General features: G+C 44.9%; 1 protein-coding gene across 1 annotated transcript in view; it reads left to right on the forward strand.

Annotated features, from left to right (window-relative positions):
* Positions 1 to 18,715, forward strand: part of LOC135211839 (nudC domain-containing protein 1-like) — a 285,976-nt gene that overhangs the window by 7,676 nt on the left and 259,585 nt on the right. Inside the window, exon 2 of the mRNA XM_064245051.1 lies at positions 8,147 to 8,295. Coding sequence (XP_064101121.1) covers positions 8,147 to 8,295 — 149 coding nt within the window. The remainder of the gene's footprint in view (positions 1 to 8,146; positions 8,296 to 18,715) is intronic.

Below are 18,715 nucleotides of genomic sequence, written 5' to 3' on the forward strand. Positions count from 1 at the left end.
CAAATCTATACATTATATCAAAGAGATGGATTTACATACCATCCGTGGTCTCTCTGGGAGGAATGGAGTGCAGGGTAGACGCCCCGACGACATTCTTGGTAGGCACATTGAACTAAAATTGTGCTACGACGCTCTTCAGCAAGCTTTTACCCAGACTCCCAGAAGCACTGGTAAAGGCAAAGTATGAAGCCAGAAGTCGCTTGACTAGGTCTATCAATTCCGCCACTATAGCGGAAATGACAAACCTCGGTCTATACGGACGAACCATGGTTCAAGATCCGGACAAGTCATTGCTTCACACCTTACGGTGCAATGTATATGACTTTGCAATAGCCAGGAAGAACTGCAGAAAGCACGTCTTGGCCAATGCGTCTATTCACCATGAACCTAATAGACTCATCAAAGCTTAGGTCTGGGGAGCAAACTTGTTCCCTGAGTCTGTAGTGAACAGAATCCTAGGCGAAGCAGCTAAGGTCAAACAGAGCTTGCGAGTTCGCTGGGCTTGATCCCCAAGAGGAGATTTGAATCCTCGGGAACACAGCCCACGGGCATGAAGAGAGCAAAGAGGTTCTAGTCTTCCTAGACGACTTAACCTCAAACAGTGGTACAAGCTGTTCCAGTAGGCCAGCTAGGTCAACCATCCACCTCAAATGGTCAGCCACAACAGTCCGTGCTGCTGTAGAACCAGCCCTCTCAGCAGCACCAAAGCTCGGCTTCTTTACCTCTTCCCCGGCCATAAGGCCTCCGATAAAAACCAGGTGTATGTCATGGATACAACAGGTTCACAAGAGGTAGCCGAGCCAGAGCAACTTTCCGTAGAGCTGGCAGAAGAACTTCTGGCAAGGAAGACAGGAAGCCGGCGCAACCGACTTTCGACGAACCAGTGAGACTCCTCAGGTAGGAGGAAAGCGGTGCTTATTCAAGAACCGCTGGGAATCAGCACTTGGTCGAGCAGCATAGTATCAAGAGGTCGGGTAAGATAAAGGACACCTAAGACTTTTTGCAGAGGAAAGTAATTACAGTTGCAAATACTTAGAATTTCAGGGACGCTTCTCCAGCGATTCCATGAAGATTCAATCAAACCAAGAGTAATATTAGACTTGTCTCATTGAAACTCATATATTCAATACGACAAGTTCCATGTGCTAACTGTTTTCGCAGGTACGGACCTTACTTCCCCGTGGGCCCGTCACAATACCTATAATCTTATAGATACTTACTATCCCGTTCCGGTAGCAAGTCACTTCCGCCTTTTCCTAGGCTTTTGCCTTTTCCTAGGCTTCAGACTAGGCAACAGGCTTATGCCTTCAAGTAAGGCTATTTGGGCTTATCAGAGCGCCCAGAATATTTACAAGATAGCGGAAACAGTAGTGAAATAACTGAGAACCTAAGGGATAAGCCTAGTAATCTCCTAGACGACTGGCTCATCTGAACTATAAACGTCAAGGAAGTGATAAATTTCTGGAATTCTTAGGATTCTAAATCACAAGGAATCCCTACACACTCCGACACCACGGTTTCAGTGTTTAGTAAACAGTGGGACCTCAAATCACACAACTTTCGATCCCACCGGGGAAAAAAGAAAGGAAATAGCAAGGCTGCGAGACAGTTCCTCAAGGCAGACAAGCATCCCAGAGGAACCAGGAAGAGTTTTAGGTTCACTCCAATTCGCGTCAGTAACAGGGACTCTACTAAAAGCCAACGGAAGGCTATATTCTGGGTTTGGCAGAGTAGAGCGAACAGGGAATTGTGAGACAGAGTTCCTGCTTCCCGCACATTTTACAGAGACTCCGTCCATGGACAGAAGTCAAGAATCTGACAAAATCATCACTGGTATGGTTCCCTCCGCCAAGTTTAGTGGTCCATATGAATGCTTCACTAAGCGGTTTGGGAGACTACCCCCAATATGGAAACGCTCAGGACACTTGGTTCCTAACGCCCTGCTAGCTTCATAACAGTGTTTGCAAGCCATGACAGTATTCTATTCTTAGTAACTCTCCTCTGAGAGCAGCTTTCAACTAAGCCACATAATCACGTCATGACAATCTTTTCATTGACAACAAGAAACAGTGGCATCTGTCAGCAACTCACTTGGCAGGAGCAAGAACTTAGTGGCAGATGCACTGTCAAGGACAACTCCGCTACAGTCGGAATAGTCCTTAGACAACAGGTCATTTAGATGGATCAGCCAACAGAATCCAGATCTCCTAGTAGAATTGTTGCCACAGAATCCAACCACAAGTTACAATATTCATGTGCCCTCAATATGGACCCCATGGCCCAGGCCACGGATACCAGATAGGTTGGAACATTTGGCAGAGGATTTAATTTTTCCCTCCAATAAATCTACTAAGGCAAGTTCGAGGCTAGCTCCCATCCTTCTAAGGACGGATTGGGCTGTTAGCCCCCTACGGACTCAAGAGCAATTGTGACCCGTTACTAAGGGAATTGGGACTCCGCCTCAGACGGACCCCAACCCCAGACTGGCACGATTAGTATAACAAGGGTGGTGGACGCTTCCTCAAGGATTCGGAGTGTCCTAACTTTATGGAATTCATGAATTTCACGGCACAAGAAGATGCCAATATGGATCCTATTAACACCTTGTTCTTAGAAGGAAACGTTTCAGCAATTGTCACAAGATTTGACAGTCCTGACTAATCTCTCCCCTAGTTCCTACAACTCCCTTTTCTAAGCAGTACGATTCTACAGTAACAAGCTAGCCTTTTTCCTAAAAAGACCCAATAGTTATGACGATGAATACGAATCTGGCTGTTACGTTCCTTAGGACCCTGTTTAGAAAGAGCCTACCAGCTAGGGTTATGACCACAACCAAATCTGCTTCAAGGAGGTACTACAGTTTGGTTCCACATTAACAGATTCATAATTTCATCGATTCCGAGAACTTGTGCTAGCTAGAACAAAATCATATTGATTTTCTTCCATCCAGAGAAGTTCTAGTATCTCCAGATTGAATTCTTGGCTAAAAATGAGGATCCTCAGAGTAGGTGGGCCCCCTTGAAGATAGCCCCACTTCCACAGGATCTATCCCTATGTCCAGTCAGAACTTGAGATCAATTTTAGACAGAACTTCAAATAAAACTTCAGGTCCTTTATTCATTCGAGAGATGGTGGAACAGTCTCATTTAAGTGATTAAAATAACAATTCTATAATTTTAGATAGGCTAACCGGAATCAATTCCACATGTACCTGATGTCCGAGCAGTAGCTGCCTTAATAAGTCACTTCCATCACATGAACTTTGGTGACCTTAAAGAAGTATATAAGATGGAATTCAAGTATTTAATCACCACTACCTTAAATCCTTGAAAGCCCTTAAATAATTCAGCAGTGGCAGTTGGGGAATATTGTTTCCCCTAACACAGCTAGTCATGTTGACATACCTAGTCGTAAAGACCTTGCCCTTCTTTAGCTCCTTTTCTCTCCTAACCGCCTTGCTTCATCTCAGGGTTTTTCACTTGGATTGTATAATTGAACCATTCTTGTACTGGTTATAATTAACTACTAATTATATACATGTAAAATATATACTAGTATTACTTGTTGACATAGTAATCACACTGGCCTTACCAGTAATTGTTTGCGGTAATAGTATATACTTACTAGAGTAAGGACCTAGACTTAACTTACTTTATTTTCCTGCCACTGGCTAGTGGCAAAAGGCTGATACAGTTCCTCTCCATCTGTCTCTATCCCGAGCCATTTCCCTCGCTTCCTCTAAGTTTTGGATTTCATCCTCAAGATCCCTGACAATTATGTATATCCACCTCGTTCTTGGTCTACCCAGCGGTCTTCTTCCTATTTGTACTGCTCTCAGTGCTCTCCTGGGGTCTCTATTCCCATCCTTCCTCTCAACATGTCCAAACCATTTCGGCCTTAAGGTATTGTTAAAATCTGTTTAGATTTAAGCAATTTATTAAATAGGGTAGAATTATCTTAAGAGTTAGTTTCTCCCTTCCAGTAGTCTTATAGAGAGTATATCCAAGCTTGTGGGAACAATTCTCTGTTATTATTTCACGGAGCGACACAGGTTTAGCCCAGAAAAGGGATTTTGACAAAGGAAAAATGTATTTCTGGGCGATGACCTGTGTCGCCCAGTGAACCCACCCCTTGCTTCCTCACCCCAAGCTTGGGTGCTATTTTCAGGAATGGCTATCGAGGTGCTAGTAGTAGCGGTAGTGGGCGGTAGATGGCGCTGGTATGGCGCCTAATTTGAAAGGGGAAATTGACAAAGGAAGAGACTAAATGGCAGAAGACCTCTGGTAGTGGTTTCACTCGCCCCAGATACCATACCGACACCTTAAATAAAGGTGAGCGAGCCAGAATATTCTGGCATTACCATATAGCTTTTTTCTCTGGTATTTATAGCAATATTTATACCTTAAAAATGTGTGCTAAAGGAACATTTCACTGGGCAACACAGGTCGGGTTTTTGATGTAGGAGAGGCTAATTGGAGAGGGTGCCGTGGTAGTGGTTTTCACTCGCCCCAGAACTATACCGACACCTTTTAATGAAGGTGAGCGAGCCGGAATATTCTGGCAGGTCCAATTTAGCAGTTCTCTGGTATTATAGCAATATTTTACCTTAGAAATAGTGCTGAAGGAACCTATTTCACGGAGCGACACGGCTTCCTCGCCCAGAAATAGATTTTTCCTTTGTCAAAATCCCTTTTATACTCTGGTTTGGTATCTGGTAAGCTTGGATGGGAATTCTCTGATACTTTTTCACCGGCGAACACAGGTCGAACCCAGAAAAGGGATTTTGACGAAGGAAAAATCTATTTCTGGGGGAAGAACTGTGTCGCCCGGTGAACCCATCCCTTCTAATTAAATTTCCCACCCTTAACCAATCCAAGCTAGAGTGTCTAGTCCAGGAATGCTAGGTGATGCGCAAGTCGGGTAGTAGTAGTAGTAGCAGCGGGAGCGAGGAGGGAGGAGTGGCCGTTGCAACGGCTCTCTCTAAGAGAGGGATTTTGGAAAGGAGTCCTCTAATTGGCAGAAGGTCTGTGAGTAGTGGCTTCCACTTCGCCCCTTTACTTATACCGACGCCCTTTGGGTGCTCGCGCTGAGGGTAGTAACTTCAGCATACCATGCTAGTTTTTTCTCTGGTATATTTAGGATATATTTATACTTGAAAAATGAACTACAGGGATTTTTCACTGGGCAACACAGGTCTTCCCCTAGAAATAAATTTTTCCTTCGTCAAAATCCCTTTTTTGTAATGTACTATTTAAAGAATCGAAACTGCTTATGACAATTGTATAACTCTGGGACCTTTGTCAGTAGCAGGTACTATCTAAAGGAGGATGTGTGAATACACATTTGATGCTCCTTATTATAGAACCGAGTAATCTTGGGTTATTTTGGGACTTTACTTGTTCTCTTTAATTAAGGGGATGGTATTGTGTTGTGTGAATAGGTTTTTAATCTTTGATTGGTGTCAACTTTCTCATCTGGGTAGTTTTCTGCATTTGTAGAGGTGTTTCACAGCCACACCATTACACCTCAAAGGGTTGAGAAGAGCACTCATTAGAGGCAATACCTACTTGAAGCAGTTCTCTCCCCAGGCAAAGAACAACTAAAGTTTAGTGAGGCTTTTATGAAAATCGATTTTTGTTTATATATTTTTAACAGGTCCATGAATCCCCACCACCTATCAATGTAGGATTCAGCTATATAATTACTGGGTGAGTTACACTAATAAAATTGTTTTTATAATAAAATAAAGTTTCACATAAGTGACTTGCCAAACCATTACAAAGCAGTAAGCTTTCTTACCTGGCAGTCGAAAATTCAAATTATTTGGCAGAGGAGGCACTGCTATCGTTAGTGTAGGTGATAAGGACCCGCCCACTTTTGGGAATACCCGATACTGCTGAGCTAACTGCCGTCAATTCGTTTTCTGCCAGCCACCAAGTAACATCGGTGGTTATTTGCTGTCAACTTTTCATTGCCATTTTGAGGTTTTTTGTCGTATAGTATTTAGTGAAGTACAATTTGGTGGTTATTTTTTCTGGATTAGCTGCTTTTTAGCTTTCAATTAGCTAAATAGTCTAGCTTCGGTATGTCGGACTCTAGTTCGTCATCAGTTAGGTTTTACAGCAAAGGCTGCAAAACTAGAATGGCTAAACCTCTGTTATGATCTGCACTCTAAGTACGTGAAGTATAAGGGACAGTTATGTAGCAAAGATTAACTGCACTGAGTGTCAGGACTTAGGTGAGAAAGGGTGGAAGAACATTTGAGAAAGGGTGGAAGAACATTTAAGTCTCATTTAGAGAAAATGGAAAAAGATAGGAAGAGGAAGGTGGCTCTTCGAGCGGACTAATATTGATGCCACTCCTTTGCCTTTAGAGGCGAAGAAGTCTCTTTCTTCCCCTCTGTTATCTAACATCTCTCCTATCGTAAGTCCTCCTTCTTTGCCACTAGCTCTAGTCCAGGGAGCCCATGCTTCTGATTCTAACACCATTGCCAGCTCAGAGTCCAAAATAGACAAGAAGTTTGAAATTTTGGTCAAATCTGTAATGGATATGGGTGTCTTTTTGTTCCTTTATTGAAAAATTGAGTGCTAGTGAAAAGATTAGTGATGTGCCAAGTGTCAGTGTTGTGTCTGAGGAGGTGGCTGTCCGTCCTCCCATTTCTCCTATACGAAGGTCTCTGTCCCGCTTCCCTGTACCCAGGAGAAGACATACCAGAGTTGCTGACTCCGTCGAGCCTATCGACTTGCGGGTTTTGACTAAACACTGTTGGAAGGGTGTTGATGTTAGTGAAGTGCAGTTTTCTTCTGAATTGGATGTTTTGTCACCTGAATAGAAGTTACAGATGTGACATGTGATGGTGTCGCGACCAGTGAAGAAGTCAAAGGAGCAGTGGAGCCCTCAGCCATTCTGTAGTTGTGCACCTGTTCAACTTTTTCTGAATTCACTTGAATCGTCTCCAGAGAGTCAAGTTCCGACTGGCAAGAGTCTCTTTTTAGTGTCGACATGATCTGATCAGCTCTCATGCTATCAACTCCCCTCATAGCTCATCGAAAGGAGTTTCAACTCATTCTCCTCCTCCAGCTTGTAGTGCCTCTCCTACAAGTCGCTTGTCTTCAAAGAAGATCCATTCAACTACCAGTGCTTTGATTTCCACAACTTTGACTCCCAAGACTAGTGCTTTGGTAGACAAGTTGCCTTTTGGTCCATTCAAACACCAACTTTAGGAGCTTTTTTTTTGAAGAAAGCGACAGCTCTTAAGGAGAGGAAGATGGTTTGTCGTCAGTTGCATTAGAAGAGGAAGAAGAGGATCAGGACAAAGTTGAGATGGGCCAGGTATTGAATGGTCCATATTGTTGTTGTATTTCATTGTTTATTGGTCAATTTAGCTTTACGTATTATAAAATTTACTGGGGTGTTTTTGTAGGGCTTGGGACAGATTTGGCATTTTACATGTAAAATGCGGTTCAAGATACGAAAAGCTCATGATACGAAGGCCGCCTCGGAACGGATTAATTTCGTATGTCAAGGTACCACTGTATATGTGAAATCTTACTTTTATTTTAAAAATATCATTTTTATTAGTACTTGCCCAGTAATTTTAATAGAGCCCATCCTCCTCCCCTCACATGGACACTATCTTATAGACTGGAGGGAAAAGAAAATTGAGGTATTTTCATGTAGTTGTTCCTCTTCCCCCCAGTGAGGAGGGGGGGGGGGGGGGCTGGTCACTTACTGGACACTGAAGGGAAGTTTTAACCATAAATTTGGAAATTCAAGCTGCAGCTATATGATTACCGGGCAAGTACTGTACTGTACTACTAATAAAACTTTATTATAAACATATCATTTTTCCTAGGTATGCAAGCCAGAGCCTTTTTTCATACTCTCACCTCAACCAACCTGTATTGTCCCTGAGGCTAAAGGAAATTATTTGGTAATGGTGAGTGAGTGAGTTGTATTCCCCTACTCACTGTCCAATAACCACCATTGAACATCCTTTGGAAAAATACAAATTATTTTGTAAAATTTGTCAAATTTTATTTGATGGACATCTTTCTTGGTAGAGTAAATGCCATCTATATTAATTGTTAGTTTACCAATAAAGCAAAATTTGTATTTTGTAAAGAAATTATTTATTATATTTCAGGATTAGAGAAACGGCAGAGCAGTTCTTCGTATTATTTGCATACAAGACTTGAAGCACTTCATAATCATCTTTTTGGTGACCCTTTTAATGGTACTTTCGTTTACTATTTTAGTAGTAAAGGACACCTTTTAAAGCACAACTTCTCAAAGGTATGGTATAACGTCAGAACTTTTATCTTTAGTATACTTAGTGAGATTTGATATTACATTTTCTAGGCAAACATATAATCATTATAAAAGAGAAGTAAAAAGTTATAAAGAAAGTGAAATATTAGAAGAATGATTTTTCCAAAGGCAAAATGTTTTCAAACTAACATGTCATTTTTTATACAGAAGTCGCTGTTGAGTCCTCAAAGGATTTACCCTCCATGGTGTGTGCCAGTGCCCCATGGTGATCAGACTAATATCAAATAAATATCTTTTAGCCAGGTATTATGCCATAATGATGAACACTATGACGAGTGATAGAGTATAATGGACTCAAAGACAAGAAGGCATTTTATCTTGTCTTCAGTGAAGCTGTATCCAGTTTCCTACGCCAAAATGTGTAGAAGTGACTATTGCGCATGCGCATCGGCCATCATGTTTTATGATCAGGCCTGTTAAAAGATCAAGATCCATTACTCCTCTGGTCAACTCAGACATAGGTCTATTCAGCCAGTGCTCCTCTGTATTGGGAAATTTGTTCTTTGAGATTGTTCTCCAGGAATCATGGAATCCCAGATTGTTGAAAGTTAAGTGCATATGTTTAAGAATTAGTGGAAACATTTAGGTTAAAAATTGTACAACAAAATTTTGTTGTGAATACGGAAACTGTTTTTTGTTTGGCTGTCCCATGTTTGTAGAGCATGTAGTCGGCACGATACACGATCCAGGCTAGCCTTCTTTATAAAAGCGAGAATTGTTTTAAACAAATTTTGTCGTTCTTTTTAGAAGTTTTTTGTCTAAAGAAATCCTCCATGATGTATTATTAATTTAGGTAATCTTTCCAGATAACGGTGTCTACAATTTCATAGGCCTTAGCCTACATGAGCTATTAGCCTAATCAATTTACAACAAGTAATTTTAATTAGGATAGCTATTATTGGTAGCATGATTCAAATAACCCTGACAAAGTAGTTACCTGATATTTTAGTGATAAGTACCTAGAAGTAGATAAACAGGCTGTGCCATTTTAATTTTATTTGATATACATATTAGCATGACCAAAATAAACCAAGCCAGGTAATTCCTAGTGTTTAATAGTAAACCCTTACTAACACACTGTTAGTTTGAATTGTTGCCCTAGAATATGTATCCTAAGGCTAGTCGAAAATTGGCAACAGGTGCCAAATGGGATAGTAGTCTAAACTTGTAGCTACATTTTAAGTGGTGGTTTTTAAATACAGTCATGCCCCTACATACGAAAGTCCCCGCGTATGAAAAATCCAGGTTACGAAGGCAAAGACGAAGATTTTTTTGCTTCTGTGTACGAAAATAATTCAGGTTGCGAAAGGGTGTATGTACTGTAAAGTCTGAGATTTGCCTGGGCCGCCGAGAACAATTTTAAAACTTGTGCGCCGCCAGCTCAGTAGACTCGCCACCATCCTCCCGCTCTCCCATTGGTTCCTGATGCTAGTCACTGCCGTAAGATCCTGCTCTCCTATTGGTCAGCATCTGTCCCATCATGCATCTACGTAAAGGCGTTCCTCAACCATTTAGTTTCGGCAGCGTTATTGTACACACCTGGAATTAGTTCATTCACATAGATTTCGTTCGTTAATGTAAATTCGCGTTAGTGATTTCACTTTCGTTGTACTTTATCGTGTTGTGTGTGAACTTAATTACTTACATTATTAGCCATGGGTCCCAAGAATGTTGCTGAAGTTCATGGAAAGAAGAGGATGCTTTCTATGGAGACGAAGATGGAGATAGTTAAGAAGGATGAAGCTGGAATGCGGTTGAGCGTGATTGCTAAGGAATACGTACGGCTGAAATCCATCGACGATAGGCACCATCCTTAAGCAGAAGGTAGCCATCAAAGCAGCTACACCTTCCAAGGGTGTGACTATTTTTTCCAACAAGAGGAGCCATGTGCATGATGAGATGGAGAGGCTGCTTCTCGTATGGATTAAGGACAAAGAAATCGCTGGCGATACGATAACTGAGATGCAATCTGCCAGAAGGCCAGCACCATTTTCAGTGATCTGAGTGCTCAGGCCGAAGACGACGCAGGAGAAGGGACATTGTAGGCAACCCCAGACTTCAAGACTTCTCACGGTTGGTTTGATAAATTTTGTAAACGGACTGGTATCCATTCGGTGTTGTGACGTGTGGAGGCTGCCAGCTTGGACACGAAAGCGGCCGAAGCCTTTATTAAGACGTTCGACGAGATGACAATCAAGGAAGGCTACAGTTCTCAGCAAGTCTTCAACTGTGACGAGACTGGCCTTTTTTGGAAAAAAATGCCTCGTCGGAGGTACATCTCGGAGGAAGAGAAGAAGCTACCCTGGCATAAGCCTATGAAAGACAGGCTTACACTTGCACTTTGTTCTAATGCCAGTAGGGATTGTAAGGTGAAGCCCCTACTTTGTATCATTCCGAGACTCCTCGAGTTTTCAAGGCCCACAAAGTGCTAAAGGAGAAGCGTTCGGTGATGTGGAGGGGTAATGAGAAAGGATGGGTAACGAAACTTTTGTTCACCGAGTGAGTAAATCTGTGTTTCGGCCCGACAATGAAGAAATTCTTTGAAGAGAAGTGCCTCCCTCTGAAATGTCTACTGTTGTTGGACAATGCCCCTGCTCACCCTCCTGGCCTTGAGGAAGATATCCTAGCAGAGTATTCTTTCATCAAGGTTCTTTATCTTCCACCTTACACCGCCCCTCTCCTCCAGCCCATGGACCAGCAAGTGATATCAAACTTCAAGAGATGTTTTGACATCACCGATACCACAAACCTCATCCTGCAAGGGCGCTCGGGATGACGCTAGACGCCCGACTAATCGGGATTTTCAACCTAGATCGGACTTCTCTCCCGTTCAGAAAGATAGACGTACTCCACTGCGAGGAGCTCGACAGGAACCCCGCAAGGAGGCTTTTGAAGAACCTTTGCCTCTGATTGCTTCGAGAGACAAGTCTTTACAAGAGAGTTTCAAGGTTTCAAGGACAACAGCGAAACATTCGCGCATTGTCTCGTCTATTCCTCCAGCAGATAGAGGCTCCCTTTTACGAACAGAGCCTCAAAGTGTAAGGGCTTCTTGCTCAGCTAAAGAACCTTCGGCCCGTCAAGATCAAGGAGAGTCTTCTAGCGATACTCGTCCTGCAGAAGAGGAAGAGCCTTCAGAAGCATCTACGGATTATAGCACGTTAACACGCTTACTGAAGGAATTGTTTTCAGACAAATTCCAAGCACCAGTTCCTCTCTCCCTGCCTTCGCAACTATCCTCATCTAAGACGAGAAAAGCTCCGGGTTTTGTTAGGATTGCTTCTTAGCTCTCTACTAAAAGAGCGTTCAAAAGAATGAATGACTGGATGGAATCAAGGAAGACGAAAGGAAAGACGTCCTTTGCGCTTCCTCCAGCTAAGCTAAATGGGAGAGCCGGTATATGGTATGAGACCGGAGAAGAAACAGGATTGAGGCTTCCTTCGTCTGCACAAGGTGACTTCTCAAACCTGGTCAAAGCACCGAGGAGGTCTTACCTGTCCTTGGCTAAGGTTTCATGGACTATGCCTGAAATGGATCACCATCTAAAAGGACTGTACAGGACGCTGGAAGTATTTAACTTCCTAGACTGGTGCTTAGGAGCTTTAGGTCTGCAATCTAAGAGCCCAGAATCAGTGTCACTAGAAGAATTATCGAGCGTCCTGTCATGTATGGACAAAGCAGTAAGGGATGGCTCAGATGAGCTAGCAGCCCACTTTACTTCGGGGATATTAAAGAAACAGGCGCTTTTCTGCAGTTTTACTGCTAAATCAGTTTCTCCTACGAAGAAAGCAGAGTTATTATTTGCCCCCTTTTCTTCTCATCTTTTTCCTGAAAACATGGTAAAGGATTTATCTGTGAACCTGAAGGAGAAAGCGACACAGGATTTGCTGTCTCAATCATCTAGACTTCCTGCGACGCAATCCTCTTCTCGAGTAACTCAAGTACCGAAGAAGAATTTTAAGCCCTTTTGTGGCAGAGCACCATCAAGAGCTTCTACTCGAGGAAGGAGCTTTGCTAGAGGCAGAACCCCCGCAAAACCCAGGGGGAAGAAATGACGACCTTGCCCTTCAGGCACCGGTGGGAGGGAGACTTTCTCTCTTCGCAGAGGCTTGGAGAGCAAGGGGGACGGACACCTGGTCCCTCGAGTTTACAGAGAAGGGATACAAAATTCCCTTTCTCTCCATACCTCCATTGAGCACGAAGCCTATAGACCTGTCGCCATCTTATCAACCACAGAAGCAACAGATTCTCCTCGATTTACTAGATCAGGTGATCGAGAAAAGAGCCGTAGAACGAGTGCTCTTGACAGATTCCCCAGGCTTCTACAACAGGTTATTCCTGGTTCCAAAGCAGTCTGGGGGATGGAGGCCTGTCCTAGATGTCAGCAGACTGAACCTTTTTGTGAAGAAAGAAAGTTTCAAAATGGAAACATCACAGTCAGTCCTGGGGGCCTTGAGACCAGGGGACTGGATGGTGTCATTGGATCTCCAAGACGCTTACTTCCATGTCCCCATCCATCCCCGGTCCAGGAAGTTCCTCAGGTTTATTTTAAGAGGACAGGTCTTCCAGTTCAGAGCTCTATGCTTCGGACTGAGCACAGCTCCCATGGTTTTCACTCTTCTCATGCGGAACATGGCAAAGTGGCTTCAGCTCTCGAAGATACGAGTCTCCCTCTACCTGGACGACTGGCTCATACGGTCGTCATCGAGAGCAAGGTGTCTGGAGGACCTTCAGACTACGTTACTGTTGGCGAAATCCTTAGGCCTCCTGATCAATTACAAAAAGTCCCATCTGACTCCAACACAGTCCATCGTGTATTTGGGGATTCAGATGGATTCAGTGGCTTTTCGGGCTTTTCTGTCGCTAGAACGTCAGCGGAAAGGCTTAGAAAAAGTGTCAGCCTTCTTGGAGAAGGAAACATGCTTGGCGAAGAAATGGATGAGTCTGCTGGGGACCATTTCATCGCTGAAGAAGTTTGTTTCTCTAGGGAGGTTACACCTCAGGCCTCTACAGTTTTTCTTAGCAGAAAATTGGCAAAACAAACAAAACCTAGAAGAGAATTTGAGAATCTCTCCGTTGGTCAAGAAACACCTAGAGTGGTGGCTCGATCCCATCAAGATGTCGAAAGGAGTGTCCTTCTGTCCTCGGAGCCCCAACCTAGTGTTATTTACAGACGCATCCATGACAGGCTGGGGAGCAACTCTGGGAAAGGAGGAGGTGTCAGGCCTCTGGAGAAAAGAGCAGAAGCCTTGGCACATCAACCTCAAGGAGTTGGAGGCAATTTGCTTGGCCCTTCTAGCCTTCCAGGAACGAGTCATAGGCCGAGTTGTCCAGATCAACGCGGACAGCACCACGGCCCTTTCTTATATCAAGAAACGGGGGGACACACTCTCGGTCTCTCTTCAAGATAGCGAGAGAAATCCTGTTATGGACGGAAGAGAGAAACATAACTCTCCTGACAAGATTTGTTTCAGGAGTCCAAAACGTCCGGGCGGACATTCTAAGCCGTCGCAATCAATTGATTACAACAGAATGGACTCTGCACCTAGAGGTCTGCCAAGAGTTATGGAAACTATGGGGACAACCATTAGTGGACCTCTTCGCGACTTCGAAAACGAAGAGACTGCCCCTTTACTGTTCTCCTATCATCGACCCGGAAGCAGTAGCGGTAGACGCCATGCTATGGGATTGGACGGGGATGGATGTATACGCCTTTCCCCCGTTCAAACTTCTGGGAGAAGTAACAAGGAAGTTAGCAGCGTCGGAAGGAACAAGGATGACACTGGTCGCACCATTCTGGCCAGCAAGCGATTGGTTCACAGAGGTCATGTCCCTGCTAGTGGACTTTCCAAGAACCCTACCAGTAAGAACCGATCTTCTCAAACAGCCCCACTTTGAGAGGTATCACCAAAACCCGTTCGCTCTGAGTCTGACTGCATTCAGACTATCAAGAAATTGGCAAGAGCGAGAGGGTTTTCAAATGCAGTGGCAAAAGCTATTGCCACCGCTAGAAGAGCTTCCTCTCAATCTGTTTACCAGTCAAAGTGGGCTGTTTTTAGAAGATGGTGTAGGAAAGAAGGCATTTCCTCCTCCAAGACCTCTGTGAGCCAAATCACCGATTTCCTTTTCCATCTAAAATGTAGACAAGCTCGCAGTATCAACAATTAGAGGATACAAGAGTATGCCGTCAACAGTCTTCCGTCATAGAGGCCTAGATTTGACGAATGATAGGGATCTTCACGATCTTCTGAGATCCTTCGAAACGTCAAAAGTTCCACAGGTTAAGACGCCTCCGTGGAATTTAGACATAGTTCTAAAGTTTTTAATGCCGAGTCCCTTCGAACCTTTGCACGAGGCTTCGCTGAAAGACTTAACGAGAAAGGCCCTCTTCCTAACCACCCTAGCCACAGCGATGAGGGTGAGTGAGATACAAGCAATTAGCAAAAATGTTGGATTTAGGGGACACAATGCAGTCTGTTCCTTGAGTCCTTCCTTTTTAGCTAAAAACGAGAACCCGTCTAATCCCTGGCCCAAGAGCTTTGATATCAAGGGATTAGCAGGGATCGTTGGTCGGGAGCCAGAAAGAGTCCTGTGCCCTGTCAGGGCTCTAAAATTCTATCTGGATAGAACAAAACAAAGTAGAGGTCAGTCGGACAATCTGTGGTGTTCTGTGAAAAGACCTGATTTACCAATGTCTAAGAACTCCTTAGCGTTCTTCTTGAGAAGCACCATCAGGGAGGCCCATTCGTCCTGCCCAGATAGTGATCTGAAACTTCTGAAAGTCAATGCTCATGAAGTTAGAGCTGTCGCAACTTCAATGGCATTTCAGAAGAATATGGCGCTCAGCGAAATTGTGAGCACCACATATTGGCGAAGCAACTCTGTGTTCGCTTCACACTACCTCAGGGATGTGAAAATGGCATATGAGAACTGCTTTTCGCTTGGACCATACATATCAGCAGATTCAGTTTTGGGGACGGGAAGCGGCACGAATCCTATCCTTTAGAAAATGGATAGGTGTGCTTTTGTATTATGGTTGTTGGTTTTTTGGTTGTAGGGTCGACCACTAGAGGCGGACTTCCCTTTATTTTAGCCATAAAGTTTCGGGGACTAACTTTGCTAGGCTAGGTCAGGTGGTGGTTTTTTCTTTGCTTCGTTGCCCTTAAAGTATGGTCAATATGGTCTAGACACATTGTGGTCACGCCCCCGTTGTCAGATCATCTAGAACTCGCCAGCTATACAGGTCACGTCCTTGCTGGAGACTCTAGTAAAGCTAAAGCAGACTTGGGTGACAGTAATCACGAAGTCAGCTATGCTAACGGGTAAGGAACCAAGATGTCTATCATCTGCATGTGAAATGTTTCCCAAAATCCTTTTATTCTGTCCCTCCCCACCTCCAATGGTGGGAATCAGCTAGATATATATATATATCTGACAGGTAAGTGTCATGAACAAAATGATATTATGATACAATAAAGTTTGTTCATACTTACCTAGCAGATATATATATATATAATCAAGTACCCGCCCAACCTCCCCTCGGGGACAGTGGCACTAGAAAATCTGAATAGAAATTGGGAATGGTTCCTGACACCCGCTTCCCAGCGGCGGGAATGGGTACTAACCACCTGGCCGACCACTGCGTGTGCCGGGAGTTTTGAAATTCTGTCGGACTTCGGAGAATACAGCTATATATATATATATATCTGCCAGGTAAGTATGAACAAACTTTATTGTATCATAACAATATCATTTTTTACAGGTTAGTTTGGTGCTCAAGACTTCATCGATGGGGTCCCTTAAGGCCTGGGTGGAAGGATTCGGGAGAAATGCAAAATCCGGCCAACCTTGCGTGCTGTCGGAGGAGCTGTGTTCTCTCCTGTATCCAAATGCTCCAGTTTCGGCTGCTGTACCCGTGGCAGTGGCGGCTCCCATTATTGAGGGCATCCGTCAGGAAACCCAACCCCCCCGGAGGACCAAGAGGGCTTGTGTGACTTTGTCACTGAAAAAGTCGCGGCCATCAGTCTTCACCGAGAACCTATGGCCACGGAGGAACAGGAGGTAGGTAGGGAGGTAAGTGAGGAGGGTAGTCTCCCTTTTAGTCCCACTCCTTCTCCCCCTTCCTTCCAGGGCTTCCCTACGAAGTCTGCCCCCACTTGGGATAAATCGGCCTCGGTAATCCCCAAGGTCAAGGCCTGGAAGACAAGATCCCTGCCGTAGGTAACTAAACCAACCAAGCCTTCTCCGGCAGGCTCTGCAAGGTCGTCATTGGCTCCCAAGCCGTCGACTTCCTCTGCTAAAGCTTCTCCCCCACCCAAGGGGTCGAGAGCCAAGTCCTCCAAAGCCAGACCGGCGGAGTCTGGCTTCTACCAGGAGGCTTTCACATATCTTCTTATGCTGAAGATGAGCGAGGTAGTGGACTCGAGGCTTGAATCGATGTCCACTCGACTCGCCTCAGGCCTAGAGACTTCCGGTCAGTCTATCATGCCCCTGACCCAGAGGTTACAGGCCCAGGAGGAATTGGTGTCCGGATTCCTCCAGTCCGGAACCACACCGCAGTCCGTGACGGTACCGGACGCATCCAAGCTACCGCCATTTGAAAACAGCAAGCCGTGGTGGTTGGCTCTGCACGCCCCGCTCTCAGAGGGCAAGCTTACCATTGAAGGTTGCGGAAACCGACCGGTAGAAGACTTTGAGTTCTTCCCTGCGGACCTTCAATTTCTCTTCCCAGGCTACGCTAGACTAGCCGAAGATGCGCTAGTCAGGGTAGACAAAGTCCCGAAGGAGACAGTTATCTACCCTAGGGACCAGGCCCAGTCTGCATGGGTCCGCACCCTCACGGAATGGGAATGTGTCAACACAAAGTTGACACCCCATAAAGGATGCTATACAATGTTTGTGGCCCCACAAGGAGTTCTGACTCCTTGCACGTCGAAGGTTGCAGAATTGACTCTGCAAGCTGCGGTGGAGGACAAACCTATGCCTCAGCTAAAAGAGACGGAGGCTACCTCCTTGCTCTTACCCGGCGATATGGACTTTTGGACTGATGCTCCGGCAACGTTCACGGTGGGCAGACTCGATCCTGAGTGTGCCTTCACCCAATTCAGTGAACGTTTGCCTAGAATTCCAGACCCCATGGTCAAAGCGGAATTCGAAGCAAGGTGCAGGCTGAGTAGGTCGATTAACTCAGTCACCACTGCGGAGTTGACTGCTACGACCTATGCAGATGAGCCTCTATTTCGAATCCACACAAAGTCACTATTACAGGCCTTCCAATCAGACCTGTATAACTTTATAGTGGCTAGACGAGCCTGCAGGAAGCATGTTTTTGCGAATGCTTCCATAAGACACAAACCGAACAGGCTCATAAAGGCGTCGATCTGTGGTGCCAACCTCTTCCCTGAGGACGTGGTTAACAATGTCCTCAGCGAGGCAGCTAGTGCTAACCAGAACCTTCGTGTCCGTTGGGGACTTCCCTTACAAAAGAAGTTTGAGGCCCCCAGACCACAATCCAAAGGTAGGAAGAAGCAGAGGAAATACCAGCCTTTCCACTCCTCTCAACCTCAGACATTGGTTCAAGTGGTTCCTGTCTCCCAGATTGGCAAGCCTTTGACATCCAAGGCACAGCCACAACAACAGTGTGTCCTGCTGCAGAATCGACCGACTCAGCAGCCTTCGACTTCAACCGCCCTAGTAACCTCCCCAGCCTTCAACGCCTCCTTTGAGTCACAAGGAGCATTTCGTGGCTACAATAAACACGCAAGGAGTAGCAGAGCCTGAGATGCCTTCCGACAGAGAGCTGGCCCTAGAGGCAGAGGCTTCAGAGGAGGCAGAGGAAGTAAGACCTCAACAAATCAGTGAGGCTCTGCAGGTGGGCGGGAGACTGTATCTCCTTCGGGACCATTGGACCTTCAGTTCATGGGCCCACAGCATTGTATCAAAAGGTCTGGGGTGGAAATGGGAGAAAGGGCCTCCTCCACCAGTCGGTTTTCACCAGACTCCAACGACAGACCTACTAGACTATGCCAAAGATCTCCTTCAAAAGAAGGCAATAAAGAAAGTCAGTTGCCTGAAATTTCAAGGACGTCTGTTCAGTGTACCAAAGAAGGACTCATACAAACGAAGAGTGATTCTGGACCTGTCCCGTCTCAATTCATACATTCAATGCGACCTGGCAGGAGTATGGAATGTCATTGCAGACTCACTATCCAGAACAACTCCGCTGGAGTCGGAGTGGTCCTTGGACACAAAATCATTCCGTTGGATTTGCAATCAAATCCCGGGCCTTCAGGTAGACCTGTTCGCCATGGAGTCCAATCACAAACTTCCGTGTTATGTGGCTCCCAATCTGGACCCTCTATCTCATGCCACAGATGCGATGTCCATA

This window comes from Macrobrachium nipponense, chromosome 19 (genome assembly GCF_015104395.2).
Source record: "Macrobrachium nipponense isolate FS-2020 chromosome 19, ASM1510439v2, whole genome shotgun sequence".
In the NCBI taxonomy this organism is placed as follows: Eukaryota; Metazoa; Arthropoda; class Malacostraca; order Decapoda; family Palaemonidae; genus Macrobrachium; species Macrobrachium nipponense.